Raw genomic sequence first — 15623 nt, 5'->3', positions numbered from 1 at the left:
CTGCGCGCGGCGCTCGCACTGCCCGGATGTAGCGGGAGGAGGCGCCGCCGCCATCTTTGCCCGGAGAGCAGCGAGAGCTGATCGTGGCTGAGCCCCCCCCGCCGCCGGACCATCGGTCTCCATCCGCCCCGCGTCGCCGCCCTCGCCGCCCTCGCCGCCGCCCCACGGACATGGACGACCGGGAGGACCTCGTCTACCAGGCTAAGCTGGCCGAGCAGGCCGAGCGCTACGATGGTGCGCGGGGCGGCGGCGGGAGGGAGGGAGGGAGGGAGGGACGGGCGGGCAGGGCAGGGCGCCAGGCGGGGGCGAGGCTGCAGCCACCGGGCCGGCGCAAGGCGACCGGCGGCGGACCGGCGGGGCAGCGGCGACAAAATGGCGGCGCGGGCGGCGAGGGAGGCGGGGGGAGCAGGGCGGTAGCGCCGGGCGGGGGGCGCAGACAAAATGGCGGCCGCGCGCTCAGGCGGCGGGGGGGGGAGGGGGCAGGAGGAGGAAGGGGGGAGCAGGCTCTTGGGGAGGGGGCAGCCAGAGGAGGCGCCCCCTCCGCGCGCGGGGCCTCTCCGGGGATCCCCTCGGCGGGAGCCCCCCAAGGGCCACGGGGGTGGGCGGGCGGGCGGGGGGCTTGCGAGGGTGGGGCGCGGCCTCCCTCCCTCTCTCTCTCTCTCTCTCTCTCTCTCTCTCTCTCTCTCTCTCTCTCTCTCTCTCTCTCTCTCTCTCTCTCTCTCTCTCTCTCTCTCTCCTCTCTCTCTCTCTCTCTCGGGGCGGGGGGGGAGCAGCAGCAGCCCGGAAGCGCCTAGCAGGCGAAGAAGCCCGACGGCCCCGCGCGGCTCCCATGCTGGGCAGGAGAGGCCGGTCTGCCCCAGGCAGAGCCCAGCGCCTCGGCCGGTCCCCTCCGGCCCGCGACGGCTGCCCGCCTCCTTCCCCTTCTCCGCTCCCGTCTCCAGCGTTGCAAGTGCTTCTTTTCTCCCCGATGGGAGGGAGGGGAACCCCAACATCCTCCCCTCCGCCCCCCCTCCATAATGGCTAAGAATGCGCTGCCTTTTTCTCGGAATGCAACAAGAATACTTGGATGGCTGTTCCCCAGCATCTCCCTCTCTGGCCGGGGTGGCTGCCTACCTAGTAGGGAAGCCGGGAAAAGCTTTGTAGGGGAATAAGAACAGGAGACAAACCCGTGTGCTAGACCAAACTCCGATTGTTTGTTTTCGTTGTGTATATCAGCAAAAGCCTGTGGGTGAGCAGGCCAGCAAGCTACCTGGGAGGAGGTTGCTGGCCTCATAAGGGAACAAGGCTCATTTTGGGACCCCCACCACCACTTTGCAAAGTACATGGGACCAAGCAAAAGCACAGCGAAAGTGCCATACCTCCTGGTGTTCCTGTCCACTCCCCTCAAGTACCACAGGGGTATGTGGGGTCCACCCAGGGCACATATTCTCTGGGCATAGACCTAAAAAAGAGTATTATAATAAAATCAACAGTACTAATTGTAAACACAGCAATAAAGTATGAAATTAAGAACAGTTATTCCCATGCTTTGGACCTAAGCCAGGAAGGGATCAGAATCCTTTATGGATTTTGGAACCCCTGAATACTGCTGCTGTGGTTTACATGTGCTTCCTATCTAAAGTATTGATGAATTGTAAAATGCTGGCAGTTGTAAAATGGGATTAAAGACATATTTTGAAAGCACATTTTAATGGACAAAATCGGAATCCTTTCTATACCCCTAAACCTAGGTATTTTGCATCACTCAGATGTTGAAGTGGCTCTCTAGATATCAGAAGGGCCTTATTATTTAAATTCTGCAATACGTGAGAGATGTGAAATGGCTTTACCTGGTGCTGTTCTGTGTTGGGTTAGTTTCCTAGAAGAGGGCATATCATGAATGGGGTCTCAATGAAAGGCATCAAAATATTGGCAGAGAGACTCCTTAAATTGTTTAGGGATCCAGGCAGGTCCATATGATCATGGTCATGAACTTGTTAAGCACCTTGGACGCATCGCATCCAGCTTCTTGCTCAGCATCTGACCCACTAAGGCATCCTTGGCAGACGAGCAGTTGTCCTCTGAAGACGTCGGTTGAATGAGAGCTTGCCGCTTCATGTGGCAGTCTTCCACTGACTGACATAGTTCATGCAACCCAGAAGATTCTCCTAACATCTTGCCTGAATGTATTTCCTTTAAATTGAACCCATTGCTTCTGGTCCTGGGGCAACAAAGAATCACTCCACTGCATCTCAGATGTTCCACAACGGCTATTATGTCTCCCTTCAGGTTTCTCTTCTGTGGGCTAGATAACCAGCATTTGTAGCTGTTCCTCTTAGGGTTTGGTCTCCCAGCCATTCCCTACCTTGATTGTCATCCTCCAAACACTTAATTTCTTGGCATCCTTTTTGAACCGTAGTTCATGAAGCTAGATCCAGGACTCCAGATGGGGTCTGTCCAGGGCAGAGTAGAAGGGAACGGTCACTCTTCATAATCTGGAACTTGCTTCACTTAATGCATCCCTTTGCTGGCTTGTAGGTAACTTGTGATGAGTAAGGACACCCAAATCCCTTTCGGCTGTCCTACTGCCAAGCCAGATCTCCAGGCCATGTTATTATGTATTAGGTATTTTCACTGCCTTGAGTTAAATATGAGAAAGGCAGGATAATAATCTAATAATGACAATTTAAAAATACTGACTGATTCGTGCCCAAAGAGTATGGGATGTAGTAGGGCTGGAAAGCACACCCACGGGTGATCGTCTTGACTGGTCCTTTTGAATAAGCTTGAAGGCTAGCTCCGTCCCAGAGGGCCAGATAGCTCTAGTGGGACGGGCAAGTGAAATGCTCATGGCTTGATATGAATCCAAGGGCGTCTGAGCTTCATTTGCTAAGCAACCCTTCTCTTGTGTCGGGAGGCTCTCTCCTGTGTCCTCCCTACTTCCCTGTAGCATAATCTCATTTCTTCATGCTGCTGTACAGGGGAGACATTCTACAGCGGATTGCAAGAATTTGCAAGAAGCAATCAGTGGAGCTGGCTGCATTTGGGATCTCAGCCACTCACGGCTCCAGTTGCCACGGCTGCAGCTTTTGCTTTCCGGGCTGCTCTGCATTGCTGTGGTGTTGATGCTTCAGAAGGCTTCGGTTAAACTGTGTCACAAAAGCGTTCTGCTGCTTGCATTTACGTTTGCTCCGTGGAGGCCTGCTGCTGTGGGTGTTGCAGCCTGGTTTGTCTGACAGTCATGGTCCCTGGTGGCTCAAGATAAGATTCTGGGTTTGAGCTGTCAATGTTGGTTTAATTTTTGATGGATGACTATAAAGTTTATTCCAATATTTGGTACGAGAAGCCTGACATGTAAGTCTGTATGTTGTGTGTGTACATTTTAGAAATGGTTGAATCAATGAAGAAAGTGGCTGGAATGGATGTGGAGCTGACAGTCGAGGAAAGAAACTTGCTGTCTGTTGCATATAAAAATGTGATTGGTGCCAGAAGAGCCTCCTGGAGAATAATCAGTAGCATTGAGCAGAAGGAAGAGAACAAAGGTGGGGAAGACAAATTGAAGATGATCCGGGAGTATCGGCAAATGGTGAGTGCTCCAATTGTGCAGTCCCCTGAACCATGCTTGGAAGTGACTGTGTTTTGTTTTGCAAGGTTTGTGTAGCAGCGACATCTGGGCGGAGTGGAGCTATCTTTTTATCCCTTTCCCCTCCACTGTCCTGGGTGTGTGTGTGGACCACAGCATTTGTAGTTCTTGTGGCATTCCGGCACAGCTCTTCTTTCCTCCTTCCAATGGGCTGAGTAGCAGCTCTGTCTCTGAAGGTAGGCATGGATTGCTATGAAAGGGAGCTGTAGATTCTGCCTGGAGACATTGAGTGTGCCTCAGACACGTATCCTCTCTTCAGTGGTCCGGTAAACGGTTGCCGAAAGATGCATTACTTGAGACCTTTGAGCATGGCTCTGTGTGCGGGTGAAACTGAACTATTCACTTCACTTGAACATGTTTCCTGGCTACAGAATAACTGTTGAGGGCGGGACAGAAATGGAAGGATGCCTCTTGAAGAGCATTCCACACTAACATTATTTCATAGGTTTTGCTTGTTTATAAATGGAATTTAAGTTCCATTTAAGTTACTGGGTTGGCTTAGGAGAGGTAACCATTCCTTGGGGAAGGAGGCACTCCCAGATTCTTAAAATAGATTCAGGAAGTGAGACGTCTTCATTGTTGTAAGGCAGATTCTTAATATATGAAATTTGGGGGACCTTAAATAGAAACCCGAGATACTTAGAACTATATAGTTTCTCATACATTTCCTCTGCCTGAACTTAAGTTCTCTAAATGTTATATGGCACTGAAGGAAAGATTATAAACAGTTTGCTGGGTCAAGCCAAAATGACCCATTAATATCAGTTCTTGCTTTGGAGCAGAGGATGGATAAATGATTCCAGGAAACTCAAAACTGAAATGCACATAATAGCCGTTATTCTCTGCTTCCTTGCCTCTCCTCAGTCCTTGTTTTCATAAGAATGCCTCTAAACATGCTAATGAGAAACTGTTGAACTTCACAAATATATCTGATTTTTTTTAGTCATATAATTTAAGCCTCAATCTGGACACTAACAATATTGGCAGTATTTTCCTTAGTCATTTTTGAATTATCCTAAATAATGCAGTTTTCCATGTTGAGGTGGTTCAGCCTAGGGGACCGGTTTGCATTGGCAGCTGCCACAATCACTTAGGCTTGGCAGAGGTCATTCAAGCTTGCGTGTGTGCGTGCGTGCGTGTATGTACACACACCTTTGTAGGGTTAAGAGTAAAGGCCTCTTGGATTTGGAATCCAGTGAGGGACTCCCTGGATTTGATTTTGAGGCAAAAGTTTTCTTTTTCTGAAAGGAAAGGAAAGCAGAGGTCTACGTCAGGGCAATAGAGCTGCCTCGTAACTCTGCATGCCTTGATCACTTGCCTTGACAAACAGTGTGGATGTGCATCTTCCTTAAAGGTTTTCCGGATATTTAGGAGTTTTAACTATCTTCAGTTCCTGATAGAAAAAGATTAGGCTGGTTAATCCCAGCAGCTGAATTTATCGTTTGGTGGCTATGTAGCATATCCACGTGGATGTGATTTTGTGATGGAACAGGCTAGATCTCACTCACTGAGCTTCCTCACGTCAGGCTGCCCTGCTCTTCTGCTCAGGATATCAGGGAAGATTAGCTGTGAATATTTGACCAGAGTTTGTGGCACCTTTGCACGTTGGGATCGATAGGCCCCACCTGAATATGCCATCTGGTGAAATCGGTGCTGGGGAATAAACCCCAACCATTGCTTTCTCAGAGCCCTGGCTTTGGGACAAGAGGTGCCAGAAGTGCCCCTGCTTTCCATGGGAGTAGAGAACTGGGTGTCACGGCAGCAGGTCCAAAATGGAAAGATTAGATGACCCGTGATCCCTTTCAGAGATATTTCCTTACCAGATTCCTCGGTGCTTTTTTCCACGGTGACAGATTGTACCGCCTTCGCTTGAAAAGCTGGGATACACTCAGAGATGGGTTTGCCTTGAAAATAGCCATGTTGAACTGTATAGTACAGGAAATTTTTATGGCATTTTGTATGACGTCATAAATTGTTTTATGACCGTTTTACGTCATAAAATGTTTTATAAAGTTTGCCAAGTTTCAGTTCCAAGCAAGTCATTGGTCCCAGATTGTGGACACATTCTGCAAGTTGTCCCATTTGAGATATTTTGGTTCAAAAATTTCACACACTTAAAATTATGGAAGTGGGAGTTTTAATAGTGTACAGGGAAAAGATGTCCCTATCTACTTTCCCCACCCTCTCCTATGGGGGGAGGCTACTGGGGGGAGGGAGGTTGTTTAGGTCAGCCGCCTAATTGCGGAGCTGCCAGCTGTGATTAGATCAGCAGGGCGGAGGGGGGGGGGCGTTCTCTGAGGGGCAGGAAAATGTATTGGGCATAATTTCACTGGCAGTTCTTTTCCTCTTCCTCATATGTTGTTGGTTGAATTCAGGTTCAAATGCTTTGATTAAATCCTAAGTTCTCTGAAAAAAGCTTTTTTTTCCCCCTTCCAAGGTTGAGACTGAATTGAAACTAATCTGTTGTGATATTCTGGACGTACTGGACAAACACCTCATTCCAGCAGCCAATACTGGTGAATCGAAGGTTTTCTATTATAAAATGTAGGTACCAGGTTGCAGGCATTGAGTGTGTGGAGGAGAGTGTGTGCCTTAACTGCTTATTTGTAAAAATCCCCTCTGTCTCAAGAAACAAATCTGAGTGATGAAAACTGATTTTTTCCCCACCACGATGCAGACGTTGAATACCCATGGAGGTAAGGGAATGGGCAGAGCTTGCATCTGGCTAGGCAGGAACACAAGCAGGATGGAGAAGCAAACGATAAGGAATAAAAAACAATTCCCGTGTTCTTTACATCATGTATCTGTTTTTCAACCCATGTAAGCCAGTCAGCTCCTAAATGCGTCCTTTTGGGGGGTGGTTGCTCTGTCTCTGTGGGTGTTCATGTGTTGCTCTTACTTTAGTCTTCAGAGAAGCGTAAGCTGGGATTTGGGGAAATCTGTCATTGTCTCACCATGAACATATAGCTTGTTTATTTTCCATTAAATGGCATAAGCTTTGCGTTGCCTTTTCAACTGAAGAGAATTGAACTAAGTCCTGGTTTTCATTTTTCCCTGCAAAGAGAAATGAGCGAAGATGTCCACATTGGACAAACAGATTTAAGTAGGTCTATTTATTATTTAAGTTTATGCTCCCAGAGTAGGTTACTTATAATCAGTGAAAAAAATGCAGTTTGGTTGACAGACAGACTCGCCCTGCTTCCCTCCCCCTCCCCCTTCTGCCTCATTTATTTTTATCCCAATAAAATATTTAGTTGCGGGGGGGGGGATCAAGAATGCAGTAATCATATGTGGGAGCCTTACTTCATCCTTGGCAAATCATGATTCATGAGAATCTCACATTATGCCCTGCAAATATAGCTGGTTAACACAATAGTAACGATTTATTAATGTGCCTCCTGACTCCCAGTGAAATTTCAATCACATTTGCCAAAGGTTTGAGCGAAGAGCTAGATTTTTGGGGCTTTTGAAACACCACCAGGTTGGGAGGAGGCTGCACAAATCTTAGGGAGCAGGTGGGCACGTTTAAAATATTAAAATTCAACCCTTTATCCCGTTAGTTAGAAATAACCGCAGCCCAAACAGATTGAAACCCACTCCAGCAATAGGTGGTCTTGCAGATCCAAGGCCTGGACTTGCTCCTGACTGCTTTTCATTCCCTTGTCCAGGAAAGGGGACTACCACAGGTATCTCGCTGAGTTCGCCACAGGAAATGACCGGAAGGAGGCAGCCGAGAACAGCTTGGTGGCTTATAAAGCTGCTAGTGATATTGCAATGACAGAACTTCCTCCGACACATCCCATCCGCCTAGGACTTGCCCTCAACTTCTCCGTTTTCTACTATGAAATTCTTAATTCTCCTGACCGTGCCTGCAGGTAAGTGGAGGCGTGCAAAGTAATAAGAGAAGCTAGGAAGCGGTGGCCCTTACAGCCCTCGGGGAACTCCAGGCTGTGGCTGCCCTCAGATCGCTCTGGAGGAGGAGGAGGAGGAGGAAGAGGTTCCCTCCTCCGCAGGTATGGGCGGGGGGGCGAGCCGGGTCCTGAAAAGGGAGGCCGCTGCAAAACTTAAGGGACCGGGGGGGGGGGGGAGGGTTGTTTTATTGCCAGGCTTGAGGTCTTCACCAAGCAGGAGGGGGGGGTTGGCTCCCTTGGCATCTTTTGTTACTGTGGTCATCCTCTGCTTATAGGTTGGCAAAAGCCGCTTTTGATGACGCAATTGCAGAACTGGATACGCTGAGCGAAGAAAGTTATAAGGATTCTACACTTATCATGCAGTTGTTACGTGATAACCTGACACTATGGACTTCAGACATGCAGGGTGATGGTGAGTAGCCCCAGCAGGTCCAGCCTCCCCTGTGACCTCGGGTGACACGCCATAACGGAATAGGAACGTGCCCCTGGGCGTCAGCCTAGGCAGCTCGGGGGCTGGGTAGGGAGCGGAGTGAAAGAGACTTCTCCCCCCCCCCCCCCGCAGAAGAAGCAGCCCCAGAAGTCGTTTTATGGTCTGTATTGGGGTGTGCGGTTGACAGATGGGAAGAAGAGCTCCCCTCTTCCGCATATATGCAGAGGAACTGTCAGGAACTCCCCCCCCCTCCTCGCTTGCCCCTGAAGCTGCTGTTAGCCCCGTGGGCTGGTTATGAAGGTCCACACAGGCTGACTTAGGCCAAGTATTTAGAAGCCAGTAGGTTGTTTTTGGGAAGATTCTGCTTCATTTTTCATGAAAGGGATAGGGAAAGTGGGAAGAAACCCAACCGTGCACTCTGCAGAACACAAGCCAGTTTGGGGTTTTAAGTCTGCTCAAGTCTGACTGAGCTGCTTTTACCTTACTTTTTGAGTTTTGTGTTCCGAGGGATTCCCTCTGGAGTGCCTATACCTTTTCTTCTTTGGTTGAGTGACTCTCCTACACGGATGTAGTGCCGGGCCCTTAAAAGCACACCAGCCTTCGCGTTGCCTGATTAATTCCAAAGTTCTTCCAGCTGCATGGAGACTGATATTCTCTGGAGAACCCTTTATTTTTGTAGAGTTGCGGTTGATTCCTGGTTTGGCTATGGGTTTTAAAAATTCCTACAATGAAATTTCAAAATTTGAGAAAAGGGTACTGTAGGGGTACTGTAACATTGAAGAGAAATGTTAGTGCAGACTTACCTAGATTCAGATCTTATTTTCAAACTTCATTCTGTTACAGAGAATCTTTTCTAGCCCTCCTTTTGTGGCATTTCTTTTCCCCTCATCAAAAATATAACTTACATGTGTGATGTATTCTATGTTGTTACCTGAGAATAATATGTAATACTTCAAATGGATTAATGTAAATTATTATTTTCAGCCCCTTTATTCATATCTAAAAGATAAAAAAGATTTTAAATTCTTCCAGCCTAGTTTCTCTTTTGGAGTTCATTCATCTCCTGAGCATTGCTGAAATTTTGGCTGTGATTAAAGTGTTGTTTGGCAGTTGAATATCTTGTTTCCCCAAAAATAAGACCGGGTGGTCGTCGTCGCCCTCCTCCTCCTCCTTCCCTGCAAAAGAGGCACCAGGTCTTATTTTCAGTGTGTATGTGTGTTGTCTTTTCACTCATCTCCAGCACCGACAGCCTCGGCCAGCCGGCCCACTTCTTCTGCGGCCGAAGGAGCAGCTTCACTCTTCAGCTCAGAATGGAGCTCCGGCCTGCATTTCTCAAGTCAAAGGCCTTTCCAGAAGGCCTGTGCAGCCGAGAACTGAGCAATGGATTCAATCCATAGCTCGGTTCTCGGCTGCAGTGCCCTTCCAGAAAGGCCTTTGACAGAGAAATGCAGGCCTGGGGCCGGCGAGGAGAGGCCTGTGCTTCAGCCCCACTCCTACTCCAGCTTGATTTTTAGGTGGGCCTCACCCTAAAACTAGGGCTTATTTTGGGGGTAGGGCTTATATTAGGCACACACACACCCCCCCAAAAAAAAATCAAGCTAGGACTTATTTTCGGGGTAGATCTTATTTTCAGGAAAACACAGCAGCAATGGTTAAATGTTTATGAAACTTCTGGATTTCCAATATTTCTGCACAAAGATGATTTAAAATGTGATTAGTTCTCCCCACAAGTTCTAAAACTAGATAAGATCACTCAGTTAAAACAAATGAACAAAAACATACATTTGGTCATTTCTTCATTGAGAAAAGCGAACGAAAGCTATCTATCTTATATGTGAACCTTTCTTTTTAGGAACTTTCTTTTTTGGGGGGGGCATGCATGCCCCTCCTCCCCCCCTCAGCAGCAGGGGGTTGGACTAGAAGACCTCCAAGGTCCCTTCCAACTCTGATATATTCTATAAGCCATGACACACTTCAGTCTATCTTCTTGTGAAGATTAGGCTTAGAGAGTGAACGGCCGGAATTCTGTGCTTTGGGTAAGGCAGGACTTCCCATGCTAACACCCGATCACCTTCCCACTGATTGAAACCCATGACTCTTGATGTCCCCTTCAAATAAACTGGTGGCCCTAGGGACGCTTTTCCCATCCACCAGTATGTAGCTTTTGAACCAAGTATGTTTTTGACATTTGGGTTCTCTTTAGTTCTAGGACTTGTGTGGAGAATATGTTGTAGATCATATTTCATGTTTTAGGTCATATTCAGGCAGAAATATTGAAGATTCTAAAAGGTTCACAAACTTACGTGTGTTTGTGTGTTCCTGGATTGTGCGTGTTCTCGTGTAGTTTCTGCGCTGCAGCACTATGACTTGGAAGGTGCAATGTAAAGGTTCACCAGATGGCTCTGGTATCCCACGTATAAAGTTTAAGTTTATTGAATTTATATACCGCCCTTTTCCCATAGGACTCAGGGCGGTTTACAAAGTATTTAAAAACGTCAATACAATACCAAAGTTAAAAGCAGTTAAAAATAATTAAATTTGATCCCTAAAAAATATAAAACCCCAATTAAAAACTCTCAGCTTGGGCCGGAAAGCTCAAAGAGCCAGGTCTTCAGGTCCCGGCGGAATGAACGAAGGTTGGGAGCAGTCCTGAGCTCCACGGGCAGCTGGTTCCAAAGGGCAGTCGCCCCCACTGAGAAGGCCCTCCTCCTGGGTGTTATCCGCCGGCAGTCTTTTACCGGCGGCACCCTGAGAAGGCCCTCCCTGTGGGAGCGCACAGGATGAAGGGAACTTGATGCCGGCAGCAGGTGTTCCCTCAAATATCCCGGACCCAAGCCATTTAGGGCTTTATAGGTCATCACCAGCACCTTGAATCTCACCCGGAAGGCAACCGGAAGCCAATGCAGCTCGCGGAGCAGAGGTGTTACACGGGAGTATCGGGAAGTCCCCATCACAACCCGTGCGGCTGCATTCTGCACCAGCTGAAGCCTCCGGGTGGTCCTCGAGGGCAGCCCCATGTAGAGAGCGTTGCAGTAGTCTAACCGGGAGGTCACGAGCGCATAGGTGACTCTGCGTAGGGCATCTCGGTCCAGGTAGGGTCGCAACTGGCGCACCAGGCGGACCTGGGCCAAAAAAAAAGCAGTGAGGATCATAGTTTTGATCCGATAGGAAGCTGACAGTATAAAGTTCTTGCACCCCTTTTGTCTTGTGTTCCATATTCATCTATAATAGCAGGGTTTATTGTTGTGTTGATTTTTACACTTAGCTGACGACATTCCAATAGCTTGAGGCAGTTCACAAGAACGAGTGGATTGCATATAAAAATGTAAAAGCACTTTGGAAACTTTGAAACAAAGCAGTACGATGTCTGAAATTCTAAAAAAAGTAGATTTTAAGCTGCAAAGTGTTCCCACGGAGGACCCAGGAGCGCAAAGGAACGCCCTGCAGTTCCTTTGGGTCTAAAGCATGTAAGACGAGCTGCCTGATTTGGGTTCAGAAAGCAAGCAGTGCCGCTCGCTCGACACAGAGGTGATGCGGCCTCCCCTGAAGGTTCCACTGGCCCGTTGATTGGTGGCCCCACCGTCTTCGAAGACTTCCTCACGATAAGGAAGTGCCCTGCAGTGTAACCTTGATTGAGGCTGCCGGCACAGCTTTCTGTCCTGAACTCTGCAAATGTAATGCCGGACAAGACACAGACAGCATTTTCTCCCTTTCCTCCGAACGGCAGAGTGGGCAGACTCCCTAGTAGCTGGTCTTTTCCCATCTCTTCTCCCCCCCCCCCCCCGTTAGTTTCATCAACATTAACGCTTCTCTCTGCATCCGGGAGAGGCTTGGGAGCTTGTCCTTCGCCTACCAGCCTGGTTTCCCAACACCGTCTCCATGAACAGGAGAGGAGATGTATAATTTACACAAATAAGGAACTGTCATAAGTTGGCTATATCCTGTGGATAGCCTTGGGTCAGGCCAAAGCAGGAAAGAAAGAGCTAATTAGCAAGGTGTGTGTACCTGGTCTTGTCCTCTTCTTGGCGTGGGGGAGCTTGCAAGAGATGATTGGATGTCTCTGCGAAGACAGCACTGAGAAAGGGGGTGCACATCATGCTTCTGGAAACGGCTTTTACCTAAAGAGAAGGCTGTTGCTTGGTAGCAGAATTTATTTATACAGCCTCTGCCGTTCTGCACACGTTTTCTCCGGCTGCCTCCCCTGTTTTCAAACCTAGATGGTTGTCAGCCGCTGAATTCAGTGGTCGGAGAGTACCCAGTCAATTGGTCTCCGAGTCAGACACCGAATCCTAGCTAGTCCTTAGAACCAAGAACGCTAACATCTAAATGATTGCCTCTTCAAGGTAAAGCTGCACGATGATCACTTAGATACTGCTATTCTTGGTTTGTGCTGCTCAACAGAAACCTGATGCTGTGGGAAATGCAAGAGTTTGTATCTTGCTGGCTGGTGGAATAGAGGCTGAGAAGACAGACTTGGGTGTCTTGGTCACTGTTGTCCCATTGCAAAATTCCTGTGCTAAAGGGTTCAAAGGCTTAGAGTTCCAGGAGGGACGGGGCTGGGATCAGAATGTAGCGGCCCTTGTTCTGGTTGTGTGTGTGTGTATCTTGCTTTCCTGTTTTCTGATGCCTTACAATTTCAGTGCTCGACAAGTAAATTTGGGCTGAGGGTCCTCCCCTTCTGATGCTTTTTCTAATCATCATAGTCAAATTCAATAGGTTACCTTTTTTTAACTCCTATTTTTCTCCCTTCCTTTTCCGTTATGTAGATTCTTAAAAGGAACTCCACCTGTTCATTTTCTAATACTCTACTTTGTAAGTCTTCATGATGACCCTGGAGAATACCGTTTCCCCCCTTGTCACTCACTAATTGTGCTTGCATCATGCTTGCATCTCTGACTCCTGCCAGGGCTATGCACCAACTGTCCCTCCCGCCCCCTCCCCCCCAGTGAAGGTCCACCAGTACATCTTACACAGAGCGGGATGCTTGACTGTACACCCTCATAGATGGTCAGTCCTTTCATTCACAACTTAGCCTGCTATTTCCTCTGAATTTAGCCTTTCTTGGACCCTGTGAACCAGCAAGTTGGGCAGGTTGTGCGTGTCCCTTTTACTGGCACAAGAACAATTCCTGAACTGTCTAAAGGACTGTCATAGCGAAAGCCGAGCTTTTTTGCTGGTTGATGTGACCATTGCATGTCAAGCCATATTAGATTTGTGGTCTCCTGACTTTAGGGGGGCTTGTGTGCTTGTGTGCAGAGAGCCAGAGGCAGCTTGCTGGTAGCAGAATGCAGTGGAGCAGCCCATCTCTTTTGCATGCTTCAGTTGGATCAGGTGGTTTCAAATTAACAAGAAGCATGGAAACATCTGTGGTTAAAAGGATCCTGAGTCACTTTTGGCCACAGCTGCTTGTATTTGGGGTTATGAAGTAACTAGAACACGGATGTCAAACTCACCACATCACGTGACATGTCACGATGTATCGGGACTCTGCACTGCCGGTGATGGGGTGGGCGCGGCTTCGGTATGATGAAACCGTCCCGCAGGCGGACAGTTTGATACTACTAAACTAGAATTTGCTCTTACTGGAGTAGGTTTGCAGGATGAACTAACATCTTGCTGGTGAGATGTGGACCCTGAACTGCTTCCTTTGTCCCCACTGGGTTTCCGTGTGGGAGAGAACGCTCCCTTGGTTGAGCCTTATGGTCACTGCTCCTCTGCTGTCCATCTGCCTTTGCTGTGCCTTGGGCTGTATGGACTGCCCTGCTCATGGGGTGGGGGGAGGGGGAGAATTCCCAGAAGCACCGGCAAAGGGGTCTTGAAGGCAGCAGTGCCTGCTTCTCTCCCAGGCATGGCCTAACTCTGCTGATTTTTCTTCCCAGGTGAGGAACAGAGTAAAGAAGCGCTGCAGGATGTGGAAGACGAGACCCAGTGAGATATTCAAGGCCAACAAAAGACCCCATCTTTGTCCCCCTTCTGCCCCCCCTTCCTCAAAGTCCTCCCTCAGTCTCTCCCTGGGAGCTATCTTATCTGACGTTGTGATGGGTCCCAGAATTTAGGTTCCTACCCTGTTGGTTTTTTTTTTTACACAGTTGAAAAGTTCTTTAAAAGGCAAGAGTGAATGTCTGTGGATTTTACTGGTGCCAGCTTTCACTTTCTTTAAGACACTAACCGGACTGGCTGCATGGAGGCTTTTTCTGAATTACTGTGTGTCTTCTGTCAGTTGGAGGTAACATCTGGAAGCCATTAGAATTCTAGCGGAAGTATTTTGCACTGTGAAGTGCAGAGGGTGGCATTTTTCATTTTTTATAATTGTTTAAACAATTTTATACCAGTGTTTAAAATTGGGCGTTTAGCTTGAAGTTACAGGTTTCATTGGAACAGTTCTTGTAATGGTTTTGCTCTAAAACAAAGCAAAAATTCAAAACCGCTGAGGTGATGGATGCTGGTAACGGTTCACCATCCGTGGCTGCTCATTCTTGCCTTCTCTTTACTTTCCCTCCAAGCAGGTGAGCATTGAAGGTGGCGTTGGAAAGCCTGCATGTGTGTTAAATATTGTTCTCTCCCTCTTCCCTGCCCTCTTTGCTAGCTCAACCTCTTTTGTTCAGTATGTGTAACTTGAAGCTAATTTGTACTACTGGATATCTGACTGGAGCCACAGATACAGGATCTGTATTGTTCTTACTGAAACACAGCATGGAATTAACATTAAACTTAAATAAAACAACCCTAAATTAAAATGATGCCAAATACTACTGCTACTTTACCCTGGTCCCTATTCAGCAAGAGGTGCAGGCAGAACAAGTAGCAGGAAAAGCAGGTGGCCCTAATTTCATTAGACGGCCTCAGCCAGGATTTGTGAGTCTAAATTTGTGGCTGGATACAGGGCACCCTCTTCCACCCTGAAGATTGTACCTGCTTTAACAGTGGCGACTTGAGGCGACGCTTCCACCCTCTGAGCAAGTAACACTGTGGGTCAGGTTGAGCTAGAGCACCTCTATGAAAAACGAGCCGTGTTCCCCCCACCCTGTCTCCCCCTCCCACCTCTTTTCTTTCGCCCCCTGACTTTCTCAGCAGCTGCTTTCTTCCAATGTTCATCTCAACTTACACGTTGTTCACTTCTTTCGGCCATGGGCTAGTAAATATTGGAGGGAATGTGTGGTAATTTTACATACACTCAGAAACATTTTCCTTCAGTGCTTTGGCTCTTCTTTTTGTCTGTGAATGCCTTATCACATACCTCTGGTCTGACCTGTATCATTTGGGATTCCCCTTTGGACTGAACAGCAAGTCTGTTGGATAAATAAAATACTGTGTAAAGATTCTGCACCTCGGCGCCCTCTCTGCACAAGCCTTTCAAACGGGGGGGGGGGGGACCTCTCAGCCATCACCCAGCATCAAGCCAAGCGCTTCACCTCTTGCCAGAGCATTGTTGGGAGGGCCCAGGGCGTGTGCCCCCAAGTTCCACGTGGGAGCAGTTATAAAATACGCACCTGTGTGAAAAGGCAGTTTCCTTGATCTCATGGAAGCCTCCCCCCCCACCGCCCCCGAGAGATTTGGCCTTGCTAAAGTGGCTGGCACCTTCCTTAGGCTAGTTATTTCCTGGAAAACTCATCACTGAAGACCCTTTTGGACTTCTAGGACACCGTTTCTTAATCCCTGG

General features: G+C 48.2%; 1 protein-coding gene across 2 annotated transcripts; it reads left to right on the top strand.

The window, feature by feature from the left end:
- Window positions 1-15287, top strand: YWHAE (tyrosine 3-monooxygenase/tryptophan 5-monooxygenase activation protein epsilon). Of its 2 annotated transcripts, XM_083348692.1 has the most exons (7): window positions 1-234; window positions 3366-3565; window positions 6060-6166; window positions 7291-7497; window positions 7809-7945; window positions 12730-12775; window positions 13843-15287. In XM_083348692.1, the coding sequence occupies exons 1-6, from the start codon at window positions 171-173 to the stop codon at window positions 12735-12737; spliced, it is 723 nt and encodes a 240-aa protein (XP_083204818.1). In that variant the 5' UTR covers window positions 1-170; the 3' UTR covers window positions 12738-12775; window positions 13843-15287. The 2 variants fall into 2 exon arrangements, with proteins under 2 accessions (XP_083204818.1, XP_083204817.1); XM_083348691.1 differs by lacking the exon at window positions 12730-12775.
- The last annotated feature ends 336 nt before the right edge of the window (window positions 15288-15623 follow it).

The sequence above is a fragment of the Vipera ursinii genome, assembly GCF_947247035.1.
Source record: "Vipera ursinii genome assembly, chromosome: 1".
Taxonomy (NCBI): Eukaryota; Metazoa; Chordata; class Lepidosauria; order Squamata; family Viperidae; genus Vipera; species Vipera ursinii.
Note: the sequence above shows the minus strand (reverse complement) of the source record. Positions and strands in the feature narration are given on the sequence as shown.